The 27,271-nt window shown below is 42.3% G+C and overlaps 1 protein-coding gene across 1 annotated transcript in view; it reads right to left on the reverse strand.

The window, feature by feature from the left end:
• Window positions 1–2,989: 2,989 nt before the first annotated feature.
• The window catches only part of CYP7B1 (cytochrome P450 family 7 subfamily B member 1), a 97,436-nt gene continuing 73,154 nt past the window's right edge, over window positions 2,990–27,271 (reverse strand). The window contains exons 3-6 of the mRNA XM_035124415.3: window positions 17,983–18,579; window positions 17,311–17,517; window positions 9,523–9,701; window positions 2,990–4,549 (exon numbers count right to left, since the gene is read on the reverse strand). Coding sequence (XP_034980306.2) covers window positions 4,262–4,549; window positions 9,523–9,701; window positions 17,311–17,517; window positions 17,983–18,579 — 1,271 coding nt within the window. The 3' untranslated portion in view covers window positions 2,990–4,261. The remainder of the gene's footprint in view (window positions 4,550–9,522; window positions 9,702–17,310; window positions 17,518–17,982; window positions 18,580–27,271) is intronic.

A 27,271-nucleotide genomic window follows, 5' to 3' on the forward strand; every position in this document is an offset into this window, starting at 1 on the left:
AGAGATACTTTATTAGTAGAAAAAACAGTAAGCCATTGATTGATTTAGCTTTAAAGATTTGATACAACTTATGTCAGTTTGTAAGAACATTCTGCTAGAGATGTGGCGAACATAAACACATAAAACTCTAGAGGAAGATGCAGTCAAAGGAAGGCACTATTGAGTCCAATGAAAACTAAGCCAAAGCATATATTTGCTACATTCTCCTACTGAAATAAATGACTTAATACGTACTCCGCATTTTGTGCCTTTCATTTTCATAAGACTAAGCAAATATCCCAAAATAAGTTTGGGCTGTAATCCTATGCTCGCATATCTGGGAGTAAGTCCTGATAAACACAGTGGGTCTCCAGAGTAGATGTGCTTAGAGTTACACTGCCTATGAAAAGTTTTAGGACAACTGTTTTGCTAGCATCTGTACATTCTTACTGTTTCAAAAAGTTTTACTTTCCCTTACACTGGACTTCTTGATTTTTGTGAATGCTCAAGGGAATGTTAATAATAATAAATTTCTGTCATTTAGCTTCATTGCTCTGCGAGGCTGGCAGATGCTCACCTGGAATGTGTTCCTGTATCCTTAAGAGGACACACATGCCAGGGAATAGGAAAGACCCTCCCAAAAAATTCCTCTCGTGAAACTCCTCTCCCTTACCACCCCTTCATTCTGTCAAAGGACAGGCTCTTGCCATAAACTGGCTGCCATGGAAAACAACAACAACAGAAGACCAGTCCTGGAATTTAAGTTACAGAGCATGGGCGTAGGCAGGGGGGGCAGGAGGGGGCAATTGCCCCCCCTAGAAGCAAAGGCTGAGGGGCGCAGTGTAGCAGCCCCAGGCTCCTGCTCCTGGCGCGAAGCTCCAGAGTCGCGCAGGGAACGCGAGCCTGTGGCTGCCTCCTCCGCGCCTCCCAGGTCTTCGGAGGAGGCGGCCCCAGGCTACCGCTCCCGACGCGAAGCTCCAGAGTCACGCAGGGAATGCGAGCCTGGGGCCGCATCCTCCAAAGACCTGGGAGGCACGGAGGAGGCAGCCACAGGCTCGCGTTCCCTGCGCGACTCTGGAGCTTTGCGCCGGGAGCGGGAGCCTGGGGCTGCCTCCTCTGAAGACCTGGGAGGCGCAGGGCACGTGGCCCCGCCCACATTTCCGCTGTGGCCCCTCCCCTCCCGCCCCTTGCCCCCGCCCCTTGCCCCCTCTAATTTTGATCCTGGCTACGCCCCTGTTACAGAGAAAGGTTGTTGAAAGAATTTCCACAAACTTAGTAATTCATGAGCTGGCAAACTGGTAGCAGTTATAAAAATACAAGACTCAGCCATAAGCACTTCAGCAAAATCTATTTTGAGATCTGATGAGTCTATTCTGTAGGGTTGGGGCTCTGTCTAGCACTTCCCAGTATGTTTCTATGTGCAGAGAGGGTTTGAATGGCAGCTGGGCACCTAGCAGCCAATTGTGCTTTCAGAGATCTCTTCTCTAGTTTTCATTTGCACATTTACAAATGCTCTACTATTGGTTCCCACAGAGGCACTTCAGATTCAGAGCAGTGATTAATCTGATGTATGCTTTGCCTTTGACAAAGTGCCATAACATCCTATCATATTATATTATATTAAAATTCAAAATCCTAAAAGCACAGCATGAATCAAAATACAGGTTGTGCTGAAAACAAATACCTGCTTTCATTTTTCACAGTTGCTAACAAAAAGGATGCCAAAGAAGGATTGATCATAACTCTAGTAAGAGACATCTTAGAGCCCACACTGACACAACAGTGTCTGTGCTCAACATAATAGGGTGTAACAGATGTGAGCTATTATTGGATATGTAGTGGTAGAACTTATTTGTCCATAGACTTACAACACCATCAGTGTCTAATATGATCATGAAAGTTATATGAAAAAAGCAAAGCCTATTTCATAGTGCAAGTGTCTCAAAAGCCACAGATAGATTTTCCATCAATTCAGAAGTTCCCCAATCTTGTGTTGACGATTGCTTTTTAGACAACAAAAGTTTCTAATGTTACTCCCCACAAGGAAGAGCCATTGGAGATGGTTCCAAGTTAAAACTTAGCTCCTCCTGCAAGCTGATGTAACTGCATTGAATGGGCAGGTTAAAGGGGGAAGAGAAGGCCTGCTTAGTAATATGCACAACTGTGTGTGATCTGCACCAAATGTCTGTGAAGGCACTATGATGAATCAGTTCTGAGTTTAAATTTAGTGGATATACACTTAGTATAGTTTTGTTTCCATAAGGGCTGGTTATCACAATAGTTTTTTTTAGATCCACACAATCAATATTTAATCTTCTGGTTATACATTTACAAGGAGAAATGTTAGGAATGGGTTGGACAATCATATATATATATATATATATATATATATATATATATATATATATATATATACATATACATATAGATATATATATATGTCAATCACTGCCCCCAAATATTTATTTATTTTTTTTTTTTTCAATTTAAAAAGTAAACTTTATTGAATCATTTTTAAAAGCATGTACAATAAAATTATATGTTCACAAAATCCAAACAACAAATATGAAAATAAAACCACTTCCCAACTCTTAACGTGTCGCTTATTTCTCCTATTCACTATATTCTTGCGTTGTCATTTCTCCATTTATATCATATTAATATAAATCCCTTTCCTTTTCACTTGATTCTTTTAACAAAAAACCCCTATTCTCTTCTAACCTAAACAGACCCTTAACTCCGTTTGGATATTCTTCTTCCTAAAATATTCTTCCACATATTCCCACTTTTTAATCAATTTCTGTTTCGATACATTTCTAATTACGGCAGTCATTTTGTCAAGATTCATAAATTCAACTAGCTTTATCTGCCAATCTGCTACCCCTGGTGCCTCTTCCTTTTTCCAATTCTGACCTATCAATAATCGTGCTGCTGCACATCCATAAAGAAAAATGTCTCTTCTATCCTTAGGGAGGTTATCTGGAAGCAAACTTAATAAAAAATATTCCGGTTTTCTTTTAAAAGTGACTTTCACTATTTTTTTTAATTCCTCATAGACCTCCCCCCAAAATTTTTTAATTTTTATGCAACCCCACCAGCAATGCATATAATCCCCTATCCTGTTACTGCACTTCCAACAATTTTTATCGGTATTTTTATATATTTTGGCAATCTTATCCGGAGCGAGGTGCCAACGATAAAGCATTTTCAGCATATTTTCTTTGATTCCTTCGCAGGCCGTGAATTTCATTGTTCTCTTAAACAAATTTTCCCATTGTACTTTATAGATTGGTTTGCCCAGATCCTGTGCCCATTTAATCATAACACAAATATTTAAAGGTAAAGGTAAAGGGGCCCCTGACCATCAGGTCCAGTCGTGTCCGACTCTGGGGTTGCGGCGCTCATCTCGCTCTATAGGCCGAGGGAGCCGGCGTTTGTCCGCAGACAGCTTCCGGGTCATGTGGCCAGCATGACAAAGCTGCTTCTGGCGAACCAGAGCAGCGCACGGAAACGCCGTTTACCTTCCTGCCGGAGCGGTACCTATTTATCTACTTGCACTTTGATGTGCTTTCGAACTGCTAGGTGGGCAGGAGCTGGGACCGAGCAACAGGAGCTCACCCCGTTGCAGGGATTCGAACCGCCGACCTTCTGATCAGCAAGCCCTAGACTCTGTGATTTAACCCACAGCGCCACCTGGGTCCCTTAATCAATCACTGCCCCCAAATTTTTAGGGTAAAGCAAAACAAAACCCCCAGTCCCTCCACTATATTAATTTCCAACTAGAAAAGTGCTCAAAATCCCAAATGAGATTCTATGTGAATTTGATTCTTTGATGAATTTGTGTAAAAGGACTGAATGGGCATTAGAAACAAGTTTTGTTGATGTCGAGTAGTGTTCTTATGGATAATAGCAAGTGCCAAAATAAGAGAGGCTGTTTGAGGAAGAGGCAGACAACGGTACTTTGCCAGCCCAAGCAGCTATGCCACACAATCCAATAGGTGCACCTTCTGATCTCCTGCACTGCCATACAGCATTGTGCTACAAAAAAGTAGCCACACTGAGGGCACTGATGTAGATAGAAAACTTGTAGAAATAGAATATTTCACCCATCCCATCAAAAGTTTAACTTAAAATGGCAGCAATATGAAAAGAATATTCATCAAAATGTGGCAGGCCTCATCCACAATTGTAAGGACACCAGAAAGATATGGCAACCGTAGTGCAAAAAGACAGAACAAAACCTGAGCAAGTTATTTGTAATGTTGGAAACTGTATTAGAGTATTAATTTCTTAGTTTGTAACGAAAGGCAATGTCAGTGTCTGGCAAAAGTATACCAAGACCTATTCTACTCTTGTCTTGTCCAACTTGCTTATCTTCTGTTATTTCCACATCAAAATATGTTAACAATAAAACCAAGAACACCTTAATTTCATTCATTGCAAAGAACCTGCCAGGACACATGCTGACTCCAGAGCCAAAAGGCATCAGAAAGTATTTCAACTTCCTTCCCTGTTTGTAGAAGGTGGTTTTCTTCTTGCCATCCTCTATGTAACGATCAAATTTATACTTCTGAAAAGTAGAGAATGTGAACATTAATACAGTTGTATAACTACAGTATAGTGATTACAACGATGCCAAGATTGATCTGAAAAGCAAAAAAGAATAAGCTGTGGGTTTCTTTTTTACTCATCCTGCTTTTAGAAGGCAAGGTTGTACCTCTGTCTTAAGCACTGTGAAAATGCTCTGGGGAGACAGCTATGAGTCCAACTCTGGAATCACATCCAGAGGCTGCACATTTTGCCATATTACTTTCCCCACATATCTTAGACTCAACTCATGCACTTTTGTTTCCCAGAATGTGGTCAACACAAGTTGACTCTTACTGACTTTGTTCCTTCTGATCCTGAGTTGAGGGCACACATACAGTTGATGACAAGATACATCCAGCGGCATAACTAGCCACTCGGGTGCCCAGTGCGGCACGCACGTTCTGCAGTCGGGGACGGGGTGAGCTGCCTGTGGGGGTGGGGCCTGCTGCATGGAGCCTCTCCGCCTCCTCCCCCTCAGCTGTAGGGTGGCTTAGGGAGAGGCAGTGGGCAGATGCAAGCCCCACACTGCTGTTTCAGACACCGTGGAGCCTGTAGGCACCCAAGCCACCACGTCACTCCCAGGAGAGACGCATGGCTTGGGCAAGTTGCAGGCCCCACGGTAAGTGTAGGCCCCTGCGGTGTGGTGCCCAGTGCCAGCCGTGATTCGTTACGTTTGTTGACTGAACTAAAAAGATTAGTGAGCACATTTTTTTTAAAAAAAATAACCCTCATATTTTTGTCATTTTGTCACCCCCCTCAGTGATGACACCTGAGGCGGCCCACACACACCGCACCCCCTTCCTCTGCCACTGGCTACATCCTTTCATTTTCCCAACACAACCAGATGCATATCATTCCACAATTAAGCTGAATAGCACTTTCAGGGATGTGTGCATAGGACTGCAGCCCTAGTACACTATTTATAGGCTGCATTAGTCCATTCATGACAAATGATGTTGGGCAGAAAGGCTATTGAGCTGTGATGATCCTGGTTTTATCAGATCCTTTCCAGAACTAAAAACTATGATTTGCTAGATTAGTATTCCAAAAATTATAATACATCCTTGTAATAAAAAAGGAGAATTGACTCTACTTAATGTCACTTATTAAGGGACCCAGGTGGCGCTGTGGGTTAAACCACTGAGCCTAGGGCTTGCTGATCAGAAGGTCAGCGGTTCAAATCCCTGTGATGGGGTGAGCTGCCGTTGCTTGGTCCCAGCTCCTGCGAACCTAGCAGTTCGAAAGCATGTCAAAATGCAAGTAGATAAATAGGAACCGCTACAGCGGGAAGGTAAACGGCGTTTCCATGTGCTGCTCTGGTTTTCCAGAAGTGGCTTTGTCATGCTGGCCACATGACCTGGAAGCTATACGCCGGCTCCCTCGGCCAATAATGCAAGATGAGCGCGCAACCTCAGAGTCGGTCACGACTGGACCTAATGGTCAGGGGCCCTTTACCTTTACCTAATGTCACTTACCGGTATTAGAATTCATTTTACATGAAAAGATGGAACACAACACCCAAAGAAGTAATGGAAAACAGTTACAATAGTTGTACAACCCTGTAAACACACATGTGTCCACAGACAAGAATTTTTATGTGAAAAGGGTGTATTGAAGTGACTCTCTGTGAAGTAGCTAGGAAAATCCAAAGTGGGGGCTAATTTCCCCTCAACAATCCAAGTTAGTTAATTTTAAATTAGAAAAGTAGTTACTGCAAAATTAGAAAACTTAAGGATTCGGGGTGGAATAACATTGAGCATAAGGAACTCTGAGACTTTTGCCCAAATTAAGTAAGGGCTAGTACCTCTTTATTGGAGAACTTTCATGTTAAATAATCAGGAAGCAAAGTGATAATCACAAATTATCAGAGACAGGACACAGAAGGAAGTTGACTTCTCTAGTTCCTTATGTCAGCGCCAGTTTGTGTGAAAAATGAGCTACTGTAAATATATATAAAAGTAATAGCCCAGATTGAAGCACCATATTTCCCTCTATTGGAGCCTAAAGCCTACAAATACTAAATGGCTCTAGTCTGATCTCCATTTGTCCTGTTTTCAGGAACCTAATTTAAAGCAATTAAAGAATTAAAGAATAATTCAAATTTGATCGATTATACACAAATTCAACTTAAGCAGAAGTGGCAATGGTGTACCGCCCATAGTGGCTCTTACAGTAGGAACTTTGAGAGATTTTTTTAAAAATGTAAACAATGTGTATCCTTCAAGATGTTCTGAAAGATGCAGACTTCCTCTGTCCAGGAAGTGCTTCGTTAGTGAGGAAAGTCGAATTCCCATTGCAATAACCACAATATGTGTTTATTTATTATCAATTTTCAATTGTACTCACAGCTAGCTTTTGTGGGTTTATCCAGAAGTTGACTCTTGAAAGGGAGAATTGCATTTAAATCAAGTTTACCTATGTATGTGACATTTTGCTGTTTTTGTGTGTTGAATATATGCTATATGGTAATTTATGGACCTAATAGGTATCTAAAGCCATTTGCACATACCAAAAAAGTATTTTATCAAAGCAGGCGGGGCCCATTACTTACATCGTAGGAGCCTACACAACAAAAAACACTTGCTGTATGTAGGTTTTATTTTATTTGGTTTTTTGTCTTATATTTTGGAAAAGTACATCCAGTTTTTTCCCTTTAATTTTTTGGGGTGCCCCCAAGAGAGTGGGGCCCAAAGCTATAGCTTGTTTAGCTTATACGTAAATCCGACACTGTTGCTGTGTGAATAAACCTAACTGTTTTGTTATAAGGTCTGTTGCTTGGACCAAAATGAATCATTTAGCGTGGCAGAACGTACTCTGAAACTCTGCCTATTGACACCAAGCAGGAACCTTCACTGTACAGTCATACCTTGGTTTTTGAAACAGCTTAGTTCTCGAATGTTTTGGCTCCTGAACGGCGCAAACCCGAAGTGAGTGTTCTGGTTTGCAAACTATTTTTGGAAGCCGAACATCCGATGGGGCTTCCACGCTTTGGTTTTTGAATGTTGTGGAAGTCGAACGGACCTAAGGAACGGATTGTGTTCAACTTCCAAGGTACAGCTGTACTCTTTTTGGCATCTGCTGGAAACATTTTTGTTTAGACAAGCCTCCCCAGACATGTAGAAGATGGATGCATGTGAATATATCTGTTTTTAGTTTATTGCTGATTTTAGCATTTGAATGTCTCAAAGTTGTTGGGGTTTTTTTTTTTTACTGATAATTTTATTGTTTTATTTTCTTTGTATACCAGGTCAAGGTGGTTTTTGTTTTTACAATTAAGCAGTGTCTTAATTTTATGAAATAAATAAATAAATAAATAAATAAATAAAAGTGTTAAGTAATGCTACTGGTATGTTCATATGCCATAACTAGTGTGATTGCAGACTCAGCCAAAAAGCCACACAGAGGCAGTAGTAAGAATGTAAGAAGAGCTTTTTCTGCCTTCTGAGTTTAAGCAAGAACAATGGTGGAAAATAATAATAATTTAATTTATCACTTGCCTTTCACCCGGGGCTCAGGGCACGTTACCATCTTAAAACACAACATTAAAAACCTTTTGAAACAACTTATAATGCCTATTTTCAGATCAAAGCCCTGTGATGCCACAAGTAAAATTTCCCCAGATAATCCAAGTGATTTTACAAGTCTATACAGTGGCAGGCAGTCTTTCAAGTAACCTGGTGCCAAGTTGTTTAGGGTTTTACATGTCAGTATATTGTATATTGTATAAGGGACCCAGGTGGCGCTGTGGGTTAAACCACAGAGCCTTGGGCTTGCTGATCAGAAGGTTGGCGGTTTGAATCCCTGCAACGGGGTGAGCTCCCGTTGCTCGGTCCTGCCCACCTAGCAGTTCGAAAGCACATCAAAGTGCAAGTAGATAAATAGGGACCGCTCCGGAGGGAAGGTAAACGGCGTTTCCGTGTGCTGCTCTGGTTCGCCAGAAGCAGCTTTGTCATGCTGGCCACATGACCCAGAAGCTGTCTGCGGACAAGCGCCGGCTCCCTCGGCCTATAGAGCGAGATGAGCGCCGCAACCCCAGAGTCGGACACGACTGGACCTGATGGCCAGGGGCCCCTTTACCTTCATATTGTATATAATCAGTTATTTTATGTATCATAAAAGGGAAAAAAACTCTTCAGAGTCATACATGACATATGTAAATCCACAATAGTCATTTCATGGCTCTGTTTGTTTCATAAATACATAAATCTTTGTCTGCCTGTGGTCATCTTCCTCCAACTAGCAAGAATTTCTCAGTCAAAATCTAGGGAACATGACTATGCAATTTGCATGCAGGTGATGAACTTCTGGAGCTGTATTAAGGCTGAGCCAGGGTGGATTAATTTCCAGCCTTTGATATTCATTAACTTTAGCTTCAGATGGGGGAAAAAAGACAAGGAGATGACACAATTACCCTCAAAGCTTCACTGCAGAGCAACAGCTTTACAATCTTGAGTTCACAACTCCATACTAATTGACCACTAAAGGGCCAATCCCTATAAAGAGAGGTGAAAAAGCATAAGGCTCAAGAAGACACCGCTATTACAGGGGCTTTAGAGAGTCAATGATGCTTTGGGGGCACTTAGCTAAATGGCCGACATTATTTGCTCTTTAAGCCACCTTCTATTATCCAGCCTTCTTTGGGCATCCAATGATCCACTTCCAAACAAAGCCTACATTTAGCCTGAAGTTTATGGTAGTCAAGGCACAATTGTCAGTTTCTCTCAAAGGGGTAGCAGTCAGCCTCATCACCATATTTCTCTCTTTGGGCCACAAATCCTTTGACCTGAAGGCACCTTGAAAAGATCTGAAAGTAGGAAGATTTGTTCCACAAGAAGGAACAGCACTCTCCCCCCCCCCACTTTCTTCTTTTTATTTAAAGCTCTCTATATTACAAAATGCCTGGCTGCTGAAATGTGCCTGAAGTGGTATGTCTAATAGCAGCTGAATGTTTACCTTGGGATCTTCGTAGACCTCGGGGTCCATGTGCAGAGTTGGAGGATAAATTGCTACCCAATCTCCTTTTCTCAAGCTGACTTCCTGGTTCCCTTCAAGCTTGAGAATAAAATCTTCGCTGGCAATGCGGATGTTTGTGGAAGATGAGCAAAATCGGAAACTCTCGTTGATAGCACTTTCTGAATATAAATAAAGAGGAATTGGGGGGGGGGTGGAGAGAGAAAGAACCCCAAAGCATTAAAGATATAGAAGGAGATTGGAAGTTATAAGCAGCTACAGCTGCCAACAATTGACAGGTCTACTAAAGCAGGCTAGCAATGAAAGCAGTCTCTCTCTCTCTCTTGTAATGCAGCCATGCATTACAAAACCATCTACTCTACTTGAATACGGTGTACAGTCATATGCGAGGCAAGAATATTGGGAATTAAGGAACCCTTCGTAATATCTACTGCCGGCTGAGCAAATTCAAATTAGGTGTGGAGCTTTGACAAGTTAATGGGGGGAAGCCCATATACAGCACAACGTTTTGACACAAATCCCAAACCTTTTTCCAGAAGCCCACCTTAACTTGGAAGGCTCTAGAAGGCAAATGTCCTTGCTTTCCCAGTGGCCTTCACCTCTTGCTCCTAGCACGACAGATTTTATGGCTAATTTCCGGCAATTTATCCTGGCAGTTTGAGGAGGAATTCCTTTGGGAATAATATGCATAATTTGCATAAATCATTCTGATAGCATGCATGCCAGCATGTAGCTGCTGTCTGGGCCTGCATCTCTGACTTTATAATCAAAACTGACTATCTTTCCACCAGCGAGGCTGGGCGCCGTAATAGGCGGCATGACTCCTTCAAGCCATCAGTGTGAAAATTAGTATTTACAAAAAAAAAAAAAACCCTATGAAAAGCCCGAAAGCAGAGCTTCCTTCTCACCAAAGATTCAATAGATGGTTGCTTTCATTTTTTAATTTGGAATATATGAGAAACCTAAGTGGTATGTGAAGCCCTGCGACCTACCCACTCAGTTAGCTTACTAGAGATGGTAGACCCCAACAGCTAGTTTACTAGAGATAGTAGCATCCCCAGCATGGAAACATCTGAAAAAGATAATAACAAACGTTCTTTCACTAAAAATTAAATCTGTTGCAGGGCGCATAGCAAATAAAGTGGCCTTGGATGCTTTCTCGCAGGAGTTTTTTCCTTAAGCGTGCATTTGTCTAAAGAAATGAGGCTGCGGTCAGCTCTGTGTGGCCAGCGCCGTGATTCAATGTGACGTACAGTGAGGCTGTGCATATTCTTTTGGACTGCCTTCGTTACTATAATCAGGGAGAGTCAAATCGGCTTGTTGGTGACGAAGCCAGAAAAGAACTCTGGTTCCAGAACACGGCCTCCACTGCAGATAGCCACAAGGCACCTGACACGATAGATTTCAACTGGCAGCACTCTGGCAACAAAAAACTTTACGCAGTACAAAGGAAAAAGGTCCAGACTCCACTCCTCGGCTGTCTCCCGCCGAGGAAATGCGAAGCCAATAACACCCTTTTAAGTCGGCAGTGTGGAAATGGTAGCTGACATACGTAACACCATTGTGCGCTGATGGGTCCAAACCGGTGGGAGGGGAATGAAGAAAGAGGACAACAACAGCCGTAGCAGCAGCGAACAAGCAAAACACAGCAAAAGTGCCACCGCTAAAATAGGTTTTATGCTGAGTAGCACGAGCAACGCAGCCATGTCAGATTGGCCGACAGCCTCTCAGGAAGCATGGCAAGTCGCGTTGCCCATTGCGGTATCGCAAATGACAATGGGGCAAGCACATCCGATGCGGGAGCTAATCACAATAATGGAGCTCAGAGTGTGGCTTAGTGGTCAGATCATAAATGACAAATCTGTTTTACCTTCCAGGACCAGCTATGTGGGGGGAGGCGAGCTTGGCTCTAGCTCTGAGCGATCATGCCGATAATCCTTAGATGACAAAAGTAATGAGTCACATTATGATCAACAAAGGAGGATGGAGCTTGTGTGGCTCTGCGGCAGCCCACCATTAAAATAAACAAACAAAAAGGATGTTTGTTTCGATGTTTCCCCCCCCAAACCCCCCTTCCCCGACAGCCTCTGTACGGATGCCCAAAATCCACGTCGAGAAGAATGACAACTGGATGATAAAACTGCAGCCTGTACTTGCTGTTGTCATACTTCAGTAGCCATAAGCCAGTGCTCCTGTCAGACCAGCTGGGTAGCTGGGGAGGCCTTCCATTCTGCACCATGAGGTACAGTAAATTATCCAGCACGGTAGAGCAACATCTGTTTCTGTGCTAGTGCCGAACAAACAAGGCAATTTAAAGCATACCAAGGGATAACCAAGCAGCAAATGAACATGACCCTCATCTTCCCCCCTTCCTACACACACAGACACACAAGATGCCGAAACTTTCGATGCACACAAAAAGGGGTTTTCAGGAAAGTCGGCATTTTCTATGCATCGAGAGACCACCGGCACCTCACAGTGTTTTTGGAATTTTCCCACTTGTCTCTCCCCCCCAAACTCCCCTCACTCTTATATACTCTTTCAGTTTCACCCTGGATCTTTTTTTAAAAGTTGAAGCCGTTTCAATATACTTATAAATATTCAGTCTTTAAACCTAATTTGCTATACTTAGTTCACATGCCTTCAAGCATTTGTCTTCCAATTTCCACTGAATAAATGCGTACTAATGAGAAATAGAGCAAGCTGCTGAGGCAAAGCTGGGCGACTTGCGCCTGGCCTGCCACCAGCTTGTGATAGGCAGGCAAATTGAGTTAAAATGAAAAGTCTTGTCAGCTGAAATACAACACGGTAGCCAAACAGCAAGCTGTCAATCATCCAGCCAAAACAAGGGACTGCAGGTAATAAAAGGTCATTGCGAATCATTAGTGCATTTGGCTTTTGCAAGCAAGTTAATTTTAATTAAACATGATCTAGATCTGTAACTGTTTAATAATAACAATAATAAACCTTACAGCAGATAATGGAGAGTTAATTTTATACTAAGCATTCAGCAGGTAAATAGGAGGACCCTGTGGAAGAAAAAAAGTTGTTTGGGCATGCATACCGTATATTCCGGCATATAAGACGACTGGGCATATAAGACGACCCCCAACTTTTCCAGTTAAAATATAGAGTTTGGGATATACTCGCCGTATAAGAAATACGACCCGGCGTATAAGACGACCCCCGACTTTTGAGAAGATTTTCCTGGGTTAAAAGTAGTCTTATACGCAGGAATATACAGTATATTCTAGATATGTATTTTGTTCATCCAGGATGATGTGACTCCATAATGTTGAGAGAGAGAAGTGATTCTGTAGCTGAGAACTGGAAAAACCTAAGTACATTACAGCATACAGATGTATCCCCATAACATGTCCGTTCAGTCTTTCGGAAGTGTTTGCACCCTGACATACCGGCTGGTTTTTGTTCTTCTACATCTTGCTGAAAATAAAGTCATTATTGAAGTAGCACTCTCTTTTTTTTGATGGAAATGCCTGGAATGCAATAATGCTCCAGGGAAAGAATAATTCACAATAGGAATGTATGCAGCAATTAAAATTTATGCAAATAAAACATGACCCAAGCTAAATGCGCAGTGACAAGGCATAACTGTTTAGTCTGTTTTGCTTCCTTAAATCTTGGTGGTAGTTGTAAAAAAAAAAAAGACCATTTCTGTGTATCAGTTTCTAAATTAAAGCTCTGCAGCCAGTCATAGTGGCCAGTAATACATGTCACTGGGAATGCAAAAGTCATTTTCTGATTTCTTTGCAAAAGAACATGTAGCACCAAAAAAGTTGACTGGAGAGTTATGGAGATCCCTGAAAGGGGGGGGGGGAATGTAAGCTAGCAAATGGGATCTGGTGAAGTAATATTTTCCTGACACTTTTAATTCTGTGATAAAGCTGGCTACAGCGATTCCTAAAAAACAATGTGCTTGCACCTGGAAGATTGCTCCTGATCTGCTTCAAGAATATATATTATTTGTACCAAGAAGTAATTCTGTAGTGGCTCTCAAGCAATTTAGAAACACTTGGGAGTAAATAATCAACAGAAGACTGCTTTTTTTCTTTTCTTTTCTTTTCACTAGCTTTCAGCATCACCCATGTGGTGATTTGATAGTTGACGCACAGTGCTCCCCACAGCTCAGTGGTGAGCATGGATTCACCATCTTTTTAGTCATAGACTGTTATGTCTAGAGGGGTGGAATGGAGATGAAGGAATCACAGCGTGGAAAACTAAAAACAAAGGGCAAAAATGCTGTTTGAATTCTTTATATATACAAACAAGAACATGTACGTAAGGAGGATTATTTTGATAGAAGAAAAGCTTTGACTGAAGAGTTGCACAGTGTTTCTAACTGTTTTTATATATGGTTACTTGTACACCACTTAAAAGATTATCGTAGTTAAGTGGTATATAAATTGTGAAAAACAATGACAAATGATCATCTGTACTGTTTTATTGTTTATTTATAAAAAATATTTGGATACCGCTGTGTCTTTTTAAAAGATCAAATAAAACTATAAAATCTAAACCATAAAAAAGTTTGAAACAGACATGTTTTATATGGGATTCTATATGGAATTGCTTTAAACTGCTTTCAATGATTTTTACACTTTTCTTGTTTTATGGTTGTAACTGTTTGATAATTGTATATATTGTTGTGATGTGCCCTGGGAACATATGGTAAAGGGGAATGTGTGCATTCAGGGTCTTGCAAAATGGAAACACTGATTTAGGCAGCAATACATGAGGTCTCTCAGTGGGTGGCGCTTTGGGTTAAACCACAGAGCCTAGGGCTTGCCGATCGGAAGGTCGGTGGTTCAAATCCCCGTGACGGGGTGAGCTCCCGTTGCTCGGTCCCAGCTCCTGCCAACCTAGCAGTTCGAAAGCACATCAAAATGCAAGTAGATAAATAGGTACCGCTCCGGTGGGAAGGTAAACGGCGTTTCTGTGTGCTGCTCTGGTTCGCCAGAAGTGGCTTTGTCATGCTGGCCACATGACCTGGAAGCTGTACGTCGGCTCCCTCGGCCAATAATGCGAGATGAGCGCACAACCCCAGAGTCGGTCACGACTGGACCTCATGGTCAGGGGTCCCTTTACCTTTACATGAGGTCTCTATGGGACGCGGGTGGTGCTGTGGGTTAAACCACAGAGTCGAGGGCTTGCCAATCAGAAGGTCTGTGGTTCGAATCCCCACGATGGGGTGAGTTCCCGTTGCTCGGTCCCTGCTCCTGCCAACCTAGCAGTTTGAAAGCACATCAAAGTGCTAGTAGGTAAATAGGTACTGCTCTGGTGGGAAGGTAAACGGCGTTTCCATGCGCTGCTCTGGTTCGCCAGAAGCGGCTTAGTCATGCTGGCCACATGACCCGGAAGCTGTACGCCAGTTCCCTCGGCCAGTAAAGCGAGATGAGCGCTACAACCCCAGAGTCATCTGCGACTGGACCTAACGGTCAGGGGTCCCTTTACCTTTATCTTACATGAGGTCTCTACAAGTTCTTCTGCAAACAAAACAAATCTGACTCTATTTGTATGGTCAGGAACCTTGCTCCTGATTGTAGCTATACTGTGGACCGCAGAGTACTATCACTCATTAAGCCAGAGAAGCAAGACTGGTGTTATACAATTGTACACATCTTAAGACACATACCCTTACACAGATATTTGCATGTCCCAACAGTTATGCTTTATTTGATGCCAAAGGTCTTTATATAGAGAGGGTATATTACAAGTCCTGATGAGTATTAGATCACTTGCCCCATGAAGAATGTATCACAGTCCAGTCTCATTGCTCCCTCTCACATTTTTCACTTGTCTTCTCTTACAATACAGGCTAATTACACTCTGGCGTTAGCCTTCATTGGCAGATTTCTTATAATCCTATGAACTTGCTCGAAATAGTTTTATGTAAGCCCCCATATAAAGTATATTTTATCTTTAGCTAGTCAAATACTTAAGTAATAGCTGGGATAGCATTCCCCATCTTCTCCAGAAGCAAAGAAGAAGCGTTTATTTATTTCAGGGCCAATACACTGTGGGAAAATCATTCCTTGAGGGCATGTTTTGAACAGCACTTCTCATCAAGTGCATAAAATATTATATTAGAGCCATTAAATCAAATCTTATTTGCATTGTAATAGAAAGCTCAAACTATTTATTTATTAGAGTTAGCCTGTTTAGTATATATATTTAACAGACTTACTCAAATAAATAAATAAACTGATTAACCCCTAAAAATACAGAGAATGAGCTAATTCTTCAGTACATAAAGAATAGCATAGAATGAGTGACAGTGGTGTAAACTTGTTGCTAAAATGTCTCAGTCCAGAGGCGGTCCTGAGTTGTGGAGTCTGCAATGCACCCATGATCTTGGTTGATCCCATGGCTACACCACCAAGCATATTTGGTGTAGTACCAAATACGGTGCTACGGACATTTGGTGTAGTACCAAGTACCAAAGTACCTAGGCATAACTGTGTTGAACATCAGAGTTGTTGAGCTGTACTGAGATTACCAGGAAAAGTTGTTTCTGGAGATATACCTGAGTACTTGAATTGAGGCTACATTCCTACCCTACTTACTTGCAATTGGTTCTTTGAACCAATTCAAATACTTAGAACGGCACTGCACTACTTCAGAATGCAAGAGGTCAGCGGCGGAGGAAGCTGCTCAGGCGCCTGGGGCAGTGCGCCCAGAAGCGGGGCGAGGGCGGGGCTGCCTCCTCCCACTCAGCCATCCTACAGCTGGGGGGAGGCAGCGGGCGGACCGTTTGGGCAGTGTGGAGCCTGCGCACGCCCAAGCGCCCCCAGCATTTTGTCACCCCCCTCAGTGGTGACAACCGGGGTGATCCGCACCCACCGCACACCCATTCCTCAGGCTCCGCCCCTACAAGAGGTGACAGGAATTAGTCATTGAAAAGTGACCTGACAGGGGGAAAAACCCCTCCTTACTTATCAGACCTCCTGACCTAGTTTTGTGCATGCTAAACATGGTTTCTCACATGCAGTGGTGTGTGTGTGTCTCTGTGTGTGGTTTTTTTTCGTATTTCCATTGCGTCACATTTCATGCTAATTATTTATTGCTTAAAGACAGATGAGGATTGTACTGTACATAATCCCTTTCTATCTAGAAAAGCTACAAAGCAAAAAAAAAAAAACAGAACAAAAACCCTTCCCCTCCAAGTAACCATGCTTAAAAAAATGGGAGGCTAGCCAAGTTTCCTCACACTCTGCACACACCTAATGTTTGTAAATAGCTATTTTTGTCCTGAAGATATTTCCTTCTCTTTCTTCTGCTAAGCTTGCGAGCTGCCAATCTGTGGCTCAATTAGAAAACACACTTTCTTTTATGACTTAAAAGCTATCATCGTAAAATGTAATTATATTTTTTGGGCTAAATTGATAGCTCCAAATACTTCTTTTCAGTTTGTCTTCCCAGTATAGCACTGATGTCTCTGAAATGCATTACCACTTCAGCAGATGTTTAGAATCAAACTTCATGTGCATAAACTTTTGGTAAATAACTGCAAAGCTTTGATTCAGCCTTTTCCATACCTTGCCTAGTTAATTACCTGGGATTTTTATGTTTACATGCAGCAAGTGTATCTCCAGCTATAAACTACATAATTCATAATTGATGTAAATGGTTGTTATTATGTCAATTAAGCAGCTGTGTTCTCCACCTTCTCACTAAATAGAACGAGTGATAAACGGAGTTTACAGGGAAATACCTACTGTACTTTTCTTCAGGAGGGATAAAATAAATTACCTAGGTAGACCAGGTTGTCCAATTGTTCTCTGGTGAGGTGGATGCTGTATCCAGGCTTCCTTTCTTGACCTGTTGACTGCAGCAAATGGTCAATTTCGTCACGCACCACTGCAAGAGCTTCTGGGTGCCGCAGAAGATAATACATGGCCCAGAATGTAGCTGGAATCGTGTTTCCTACAGAGGCCCACATGAAGGCAAAATGATGTGCTGGGAGAAAATAAGTGAAAAGGAAGATTAATAGCGTTTATTACACTGATTAGATTTGCAGTGTGCTAATTAAAAGATGTTAGGACACAGACCCAGCCAAGGATCAGTGAATGCTAATGAGGACCAATAGGCTTCTGAAGTCTAATTTTCTGCTTAATGAGAATAGTTTGAAATGTAATTTCAGGGTGGGGGCGAAATACAGGGAGGAAATGCAGCTGAGTTATAATCTCTCTCATTATCACCATTAAGTATCTTGTTTTACCACCTCAGCCAAAAAGAGAGAGAGAAAGAAAGACAGAGAGAGAATCAATTATCATACAGGGTTGTTTAAGAGTAAAACATTTTATCATTAGCCAATTAGAAAAAACATTAAAAATGTTCAAGGTCGCCATTTTGCCGTTTTATTTCAAAGGTCTCTAGTAAATTATCTGATTCTAGACAAGTAATCATTAAAAAGTTTGCTACCTGCTTTGTCGTAATCTCTGAGTACTTCATACATCTCAAATAAATCTTTTCTGAATTCGACCACTTCGGAAGTCCCCAACCATCTTGCCATGTTTTCAGGTAAAAACACATTGATAAGTTCTTTCCGGATTCTCTTGGCCGCACCTAATAACTCAATGGGTACATTGGTAGCTAAATAGGAAAATCTGGCGTCAAACTTATTAAACTTGTCGCCAATTGCTTCCGTAATGCTGTAGTCAGCTGCACCAGGATCCTTTCCGTACAGTGTTAAAAAGCTGGCTTCGAACATTAAGGAGAAGCAGAACTTGTTCACGTCCCCCATTTCCCAGTCTGTTGCTTGTGAGCACATCTTCTCAAATAGACCCTGGAGGTTTCCCATCATGCTGTCCGAGAGCACGTCCAATGGCCTGCCCATAAGATACTGATAAGCCTTGTGTACATTCTCATGCAGGTCTGGGAGATTGTGATCGAGGGTGGTTGGATGGTCAAATGCATTGGTCGATATCTGATCAGAAAGTTCTTTAAATTGCAGGTACTTGCTGCTTTTGGCCACAGAAACAAACTGCAGGGGGTTCATTATAAATGTAAGATATCTGCCTGAATGAGAGAGAGAGAGAGAGAGAGAGAGAGAGAGAGAGAGAGAGAGAGAGAGAGAGAACGGTTAAACTCAGTGGGACAGTTTAAGGCAACCATTCTTGTTTGAGGATTTGCCTATGTGGCAGTGGTGGAATAATCACTATCTTCCACGTGTGAGAAGTGAGATCATATGCAAGATGTGTGCCACAGATACAGTGCATTCAAATAAAATACATTGAATTAATACAGAGGCTGACATCTAATAATAAATAAAACAGTATATACAAATGGATGCCTAATCAACAAACTAATGTGACAAACTATAAATTGTGCCTAAAAACAAATGTATTTCAAGCATTTAAGTATTCCTCAGCAGTAAAAAATAAAATAAAAATTTCCACCATACAATTTGCCACAGTAAATCTTGCCATTTAGCTAATTAGCCGGGATGATATGGTGAGCTAACCACTCACGACAGTGAAATATCTATGCACAAATAATAGTCATACTAGTATTAAGGAAAGCATTATTATAATGGTTGTACTCCGACACATGTACTTTTAGAAAATCTTCCACTTTCACATGTCAGCTATAGGCCTCAAAACATAACTTCATTACTTGCATGTTGCACCTGTTGACAAGCTATGAATTTTCTCTTGCACGAGTTCTGTACCAGACCCTTCAAATGTCCCTTATTTTCCAGGGACAGACCCAGATTTACAGAAACTGTCCCGTTTCAGATTCCATCCTGGAATATCCCTCTTTTCCTTAGTACATCCCTATTTTCATCAGGGAAATGTTGGAGGGTATGGAGTTACGTGACCCCCTTGCCAAGAAGGCAAGCAACTATACAACCTTTAGAAGAACCTGAAGGCAGCCTTTTAAAGGGAAGGTTTTTTTTTAATGATTAGTGTTTAATTATGTTTTTATGTATGTTGGAAGCTGCCCAGAATAGTTGTGGCAACCCAGTCAGCTGGGCAGGGTATAAATAATAAAGTTGTTGTTGTTGTTGTTGTTGTTGTTGTTGTTGTTATGGAATAGGACAGGGGTCCCCAAACTAAGGCCCGGGGGCCGGATGTGGCCCAATTGCCTTCTAAATCCGGCCCGCGGACGGTCCAGAAATCAGCATGTTTTTACATGAGTAGAATGTGTCCTTTTATTTAAAATGCATCTCTAGGTTATTTGTGGGGCATAGGAATTCGTTCATATTTTTTTCCAAAATATAGTCCGGCCCCCCACAAGGTCTGAGCGACAGTGGACCGGCCCCCTGCTGAAAAAGTTTGCTGACCCCTGGAATAGGACATCCCTATTTTCATTGGAGAAATGTTGGAGGGTGTGCTATCCTTTCTGAACTTGACACCTCCAACACACACACACACACACACACACACACACACACACACACACACACTGCTACATGGCATAAATGAGGTTTAGAATATTCTGCCAGTTAGTAAGTGCTAAATTCTTATTTCTAAGTAAATAGCCCTCAGCAAGTACTGTGTGCCTTCAAGCAGGTAGACCCCAGCAACAAAGTTTATTGCCTCCCCCTCCATACTTTGTTTTCCTCCTGATTTTCTCTGAACAGTGTAGTTATGTCTATCTTAAAATAATAAAGGTTCTGGTTGGGGTTGGTGGAAGATTTAGCACAGGATATTGGGACACTGCTACAGTTTCTAGACATAGGATGAGAGGTGCAAAAAGAGAACCCCTGTATCCTACCATTTATCCCTTCACCTCCTGAAGTGCAAGTTATTCAGACCATTCCCTACCCCTCTTCTATGCAACCCTGGGATCCTGACCACTAATTCTGTTGTGCAAAATGACTCAAACTGGTACAAGCAACCTTTCAAATACAATCTCAGTGCATATGAACAATAAAAAAAAAAATACTCATCTCTGAACAGTTTGTATTCAGAAAAAAAATAAAGAAGAAACATCTTCAGAGTTTTGCCCAAAACTCTTGAGAGACTTGAGCATTATTATTTTTTCCTGGCTCCAACCCAATCTTTTACAATGAATTCATCCTGGAGTCGCTTTTTATTATAGGCATTAAAGTTGTGACCAAGAGACTGAAAATACTACATTCTGCTCTGGTATTTAACAAGCTGATTTTGAATGCTATTAACCTGAAGATGTCAGCTAGCTTCCCAACTTTGAGCATTCAGGGTAAACAATTTAAGATTTCTTTAAAAATTAATTAATATTAATTTAAACCATCTGTCCACCATCTGCTATTTTCAGATGAAAAAAATGAGCTGCTTTTTTGTGATCTTCACTCCAACATTTTGCAAAACAATTCCCAATTCTTATATATTTAAATATCAACATAATTTCAAGTGAATAATCATTCCAGGATGGGTAACTATTCTAGTACAGTATCACCCCTGTTTTGAATGCACTTGCTTGTAATAAGGTCCTATATGATACTAATATGAGCCCCTAAACTGTATTCCCCTAGGAAATATCTGAAACAGTTTCCAAGTAAATTTGTTTAGGATGGAGCTTTCAGTATCTTTATAAACACTTGTTCATTGTAAGTACATTCAAAAGCATGCAATGCAATCCTGACAAAGAGAATACAACCCACAACCATAGCATTTGGGGACAATCTCCCTGCACAATCTCTCTGCACAAAGTTACACAGATCAAATCCTTTATTATAAACCAATTACATGAAAAGGGTAAGGCTACAACGCTACATACTCCTGTGTAAATATGTCCAGGAAATTGCTGCATGGTCAATTCATTTAAAGGCTTTGATCAGAATCATACCCATATGGTTTATAATTGTATTTGTTTTGACACAAAGAAGCAAACTTCACATTACCCCAGCCCTAAATTTGAAAGCACAAGCATGTTAGGGGCAAGGTCTGCTGGACTGAGCATGTGAATAATAATGCACACTGCACTCTGTGAGTCCTGCCTGGCTCTCAGGGTTGAAGCCAGCACATTCTGGACTGGGCAAATCAGCCTGTTTAAAACAGTCCTTTATGTCAACCTGACCATTCTGCTTTGCATTACAGAATTGAGTGGGCACCACAGTAATCTCATTATTGCTTTTATTTACACATAAAAACCTGTCACAGCAGACACTAGATACTGTATTTATTCCACCCCAAATAATGTAATTAAAAATAATTTAATTAATTTTAACAATTTTAAAACATTATAATACAGTTATAGTATATGCATTTTCCATAGCTCATGGTGATTCACATAAAAAGATATAGCATAAAAATGAGCCCAGGCAATAGAAAGCATACACAAACATAACTTAGCCATGCTTATTTCTGTTGGCTGCAAAGACTTTGTTCCACTCCACTCCACTCCCCACCAGGAAATAGGTGAAAATAGATTCTTTTCCCTACATTTACTTCAAAACAAGCCCATTCCTTTCAAACTCATCCTGCCACTTGGCCAGTCCAGTCTCAGCCACAAATACCTCAGAGGAGCTCTGTTTTGTGCTTTAAAACACCGAAATCCATCACCGCAAGCTCACAAGCCACAGTACCCATCTGACTGGTTGTGGGAGCAGGTTCCCACATCTGCCAAGGAATTCAAGGGATCAGAGCACAAGTCTTCCTAAAAGCAGCCTGCTTTCCATGGGCGTAGGCAGGGGGGGCAGGAGGGGGCAGCTGCCCCCCCCTAGAAGCAAAAAAATTAATGTATTTTACAGACCATAACCAGCACTTTTCCCCTCCAAAAACTGAAGTGGAAAGGGCTTTGCTTTAGCAAGAGCAGCTAAGTCTCCGCTTGCTGGGGGGGAGTGGCTACCAGTAGTTAAGCAGTTAAGACAATGGAGCATATATCCCCAGGCAAGATTCGATAGCTGACCATTTCACCCTATTGTTCTTAAGTGGCAGTTGTTAATGAGCATTCAGGAGCATTAAGAGTTCTATTGGCGATTTAATGAGGGTGCAGACTCAGAGGATTCAATTTGAATAAGGTGGCTCTGCAAGGCTAAAAAGAAGTGAATAAGAAAGGGGGGGGGCTGTAGCTTTGACAGACACAGTGATGTTTATAAAAAGCATTGGTGTTCTAGTCTGCCCCTCCTCCTGCATCTGTATACTGTAAATCAGGGGTGGCCACCTCCCAAGAGACTCTGATCTACTCAGAGTTTAAAACTGGGGGTGATCTACCCCCTTTGGGGGGGTTCAGGTCAAAGCTATTGAGTTTTTTTTAAAAGGAAGGGAAGCCCTGTTTTTTGGGGTTTAGGTCAAACTTGTTGAGCTTCTTTTAGGAGGGAGGCCCATTTTTGATTAGGGCTTCAGGTCATAGTTCAACTTTTTTGAGGGAGGAGGAAAATTTTGGGTGAGCTTTTTTTAGGGGTGCCAGTGACCTACCAGTAATCTACCACAGACATCCAGTGATCTACTGGTAGATCACAATCTACCTGTTGGACGTGCCTGCTGTAAATCAAGCAGAGCGAAAGCTGCTTACAAGGCTCCTGTACATGCAGAGTTCCAGCATCACAGCGTCACCCAGAGGCACCCACAAATATGAGTTATCCCTCTCTCTATTTCTTCCTTCCTTCCCTCCCTCTTCCATCCTTAATAAAATACGGGGGGCAGATAAGCCCCACATAGAAAGCCCATCAACATGGGGGGATGACTCTTTCAAATACGGTATTTACCAGTAATTTGGGGGGGGGGGGAGAGGCACCTAGGCCTCTAGGAGTTGGCTGCTATGCCTAGGAGTAGGACAATTCAAGAAAGCAGAACGATGCATATGGTATGGTAATATATCAATAGAATCATAGAATTGTAGTCGGAAGGGACCACAAGGGTCATCTAGTCCAACCCACTGCAATGCAGGATTTTTTTCCTAAGGTGGGGCTTGAACCATGGTTGAAATATTATGCTGATATGCAGCAACGCCTCGGAGCCGTCGTGGCTGCGGCCATGTCTTGCCTCGCCCTCGCCCGCCCTGCCACCCCCTCTCGCCTGCCCGACCCTCCCGTCCTCTCCAGCCAAGCAGGGTAGCCGCCAACGCTACCAGCCCCAGAAGCACAAGGTGGCCGCTGCTGCCACCGCCACGATGTCATCAGGCCCGTTGGCCCTTTAGCCCCGCCCACTTTGTGGCCCCTCCCCTTCTGTGCCTTGGCCCCGCCCCTGAACGACCATGGCTTGCCCCCCCTAGTTTTGATCCTGGCTACGCCCCTGCTGCTTTCTGTATTAGATCCATTTATACTAGGTCCACAGTGACAGTTTAATGAAGTTCCCCTTAAGTTCCCCTTACGAGTCTGGCAATGTCTGCTGATGCTAAAATCTCTTCTCCCCAGTGGAATATGAAGAGACATGTCTGTATGGGACAGCCATGTAGAAACTCCTTACTGCCTAATAAGCAGAGTCAGCGCTTCTATTTAATTGCATGAAAAGAAGCAAGGAAGAAAAAAAGGAAAGCCACTTCTAATCCTGGATACTAAATGGCTCTTAAGGGGTTTTGTGTTTTGGTTTGTTTCTGTTTATTGACGCTGCCCATTTGCTCCCAAACCTCTGACTTCTGCTACAGTCTCTGTTACAAAGACTTCACAACTGCTAGTTTGTATTGTATCTTTGTAGCAAAAAAAGCATAGGGTGCAAGATAGGAAAAACGAAGTCACAGGAGAATCCTGTCATTTTGTAGTGCAGTATTTTAATACAGTCACACCTCGGGTTACATACGCTGCGGGTTGCGTACTTTCGGGTTGCGTACTCGGCGGACCTGGAAGTGTTTACTTCCAGGTTCCGCCACGTCCGCATGCGCAGAAACACTCTATTGGTCTTTGCGCATGCGCTAAAGTGCCACTTGGGTTGAGTACTTTTTGGGATGCGAACGGCACCCCGGAGCAGATTGGGTACTCAACCCGAGGTACCACTGTACAGTCATACCTTGGTTTGCGACTGCCTCCGTTTGCGACCACTTCAGTTTCCGACCACCGCGGACCCAGAAGTGTTTACATCCGGGTTCCACGGCACTCAGATGCGCAGAAGCGATCTGCACAGCATGTGTGTGTGCAGAAGCACTTTATTGGTGCTTCGCACATGTACAGAAGCATGCATCGGAGAGTGATCGATTCGGGGAGCGACCGGCTCCGCGGAACGGATTGCGGTCGCAAACCGAGGTATGACTGTACTGCTAAGAATAACACCACATATAGCATATAGTTGTAGCTATATAGTTGATAGATAGATGCTAGATAGAGATGATAGATATAGTTGTTGTTGTTGTTGTTGTTGTTGTTGTTGTTGTTGTTGTTGTTGTTGTTGTTGTTGTTTAGTCGTTTAGTCATGTCCAACTCTTCGTGACCCCATGGACCAGAGCACGCCAGGCACTCCTGTCTTCCACTGCCTCCCGCAGTTTGGTCAGACTCATGTTGGTGACTTTGAGAACACTGTCCAACCATCTCGTTCTCTGTCGTCCCCTTCTCCTTGTGCCCTCAATCTTTCCCAACATCAGGGTCTATATATAATGGAATGTTTGGTATGGACATGATCAAGCTGGCCCATTCCTGAACAACTTGATAGGACACGCTCCCTAGCACAAAGCAAGCTAACTTGGAAGTAAAGTCTTTATGGTTGCAGAAAGAGTTACAATTCAAGGTAAGAAGGACAAACTCTCAGAGAATGAACCACAAAATGGCATCCCCATCTCTGCCAGTGAAGAAGGGTTGGGTGAAGACCTACATCAGGAATAAGGAGGGAATAAATATCTGTGTTGGGAGCTGCTGACCCTGTGGATCCTGCCACCTGAGGCACTCTCTCTCTCTCTCACACACACACACCCCTCATGACTGGCCAACCCTGTTTCAGGCAGATACAACAGCAAAGGTGTTTTAAAAATATCAGGTGACAAAGTGCACTTTTGTCAAGGCTGTAATGAAAGGCTTGATTTATGCAAAATATGCAATAGGTTCATCACAAATACTGCATCTGAGAAAATGGGCTCCAGTTCACGAATGCTTGTGCCAACATACATTTATTACTCTTTTAACAAACCACAGGACTCTTCAGGAGTGCCAGCTTGGCCCTGCGACTGTGGGTGCCCAGTGCTGTGGGTGTCATGCAGCATGCATGGGTGCCCGGCCCCTTCAAGGGGAATTTTGTGGAGTGGAGGCTTGGGCACCTAGGGCCCCAGAGAGTTGGCACCTATGGGGCTCTTGGTTGCTTTTCTTATGACAGATTAACTTGTCTTCCCCTTTGAGATTCTTCGCAACATTTCAGTAGGCAGACATGGCTTTATGACAAACAGAGCAAACTTTTAAGATTTGCAGCGCTGTCATCTACCTGGAGGATCAAGAAGTACAGGTTGAGTCTTTAAGTACCATTGTATAGAAATGACAGGGGTTTTTTTTGGAGGGGAGATAGGGAAGATGATCACATTTATGTAATAGTGGTCTTATTAGGAAGATTTTGCTGAACTGCTGACAATGATGTACAGTAGCGATTCGTTGGAATGACGTTTGGAGAAAACGATTCTGCTGCACCACCACACAAAACCAATTAGAGAACTATTTTCTGCGACAGGTCAGGAATTTACATTGTTTCTTGTGGAAAGATGTGCTTTTTAATTTCTTTATTAAGATGACATCCATGTCCCTTGAGACTTTTCGGGATGACAATCATTTGCTCATCACACGGGAAAGTACAATCAGTGAAATCATGTTACCAGTCCAGGGCAACGCCAGAAACTCCAAGCATCGTTCCACATTTTCCAAATGAACTACTCCAGGAACCAATAATTAGAACAATATATATTGACAGTATTTTTTGACAGGACCTTTAGCTACACACCAGGCAGAGAAAGTAATGATAGAGCATACACATCAGTACTGCTGTAGATTATTTGATTGTTCTGTATCTGTCAATTTTGCCAATTCAAAAAGACATCACGAGATGCTGCGTATATTGGTATTGAGGGTCATGGTGCACCATCTATAACTCAGTCTATTCTGCTTACATGGCATCATAATGCAATACTTTAAAAAGTGACTTGGCTTAACAATGAGAAATTAAATCATTATGTTTGAAAGTGTAACTATACAAAAAAAAGGAGGAGGATGCTGTCACACACCTATAGTGTGTTTACATCATTTCTTTCTCACTCGCCTATATTAAAAAGGAAATGCTACTCTTGGAGATTTGGGGATATGGAGTTGAGTTTCTAAAACAAATTTACTGACCAACATTTCATAATTTGCAATTAAAATTAATTTAAAATAGTTTATTAAAGATATGTTCAGAAGTACAAAATGTTTTTGTTTTGTCTGGTTGTCAATTCTTACATTAGATACCTTGCTGGAGTGTTTATTTAGCAGCCTGATGAAAATTTGCAAGCTGAACTTTGGCTTATATTTTGTAGTTTTGCCCACAACATTATCTGCCCCCTTTTCCTCCCCACAGCTGATGAGGAGACCTTAGCCTCTCCACAGGAGAACAGATGTGGAGCACCCAAGGGACCACTGCTGACTCCCCCTTCTATCCACAAAGCCTGCTTCCTTTAAATCACTAAATCCCCACCACCATCATTTTGTGCCCACCAAAACAAAGCACTGGATTAGTAGACTGCTTATTTTATGATGCATGCTGAATACAGAGTGTTCCCTGTGATAAGCACTTCAGCTGCAACCCTGTGCAATGTTGTTGTTGTTGTTTAGTCATGTCCGACTCTTCGTGACCCCATGGACCAGAGCACGGCAGGCACTCCTGTCTTCTACTGCCTCCCGCAGTTT

The sequence above is a fragment of the Zootoca vivipara genome, chromosome 8 (genome assembly GCF_965207765.1).
Source record: "Zootoca vivipara chromosome 8, rZooViv2.hap1.1, whole genome shotgun sequence".
In the NCBI taxonomy this organism is placed as follows: domain Eukaryota; kingdom Metazoa; phylum Chordata; class Lepidosauria; order Squamata; family Lacertidae; genus Zootoca; species Zootoca vivipara.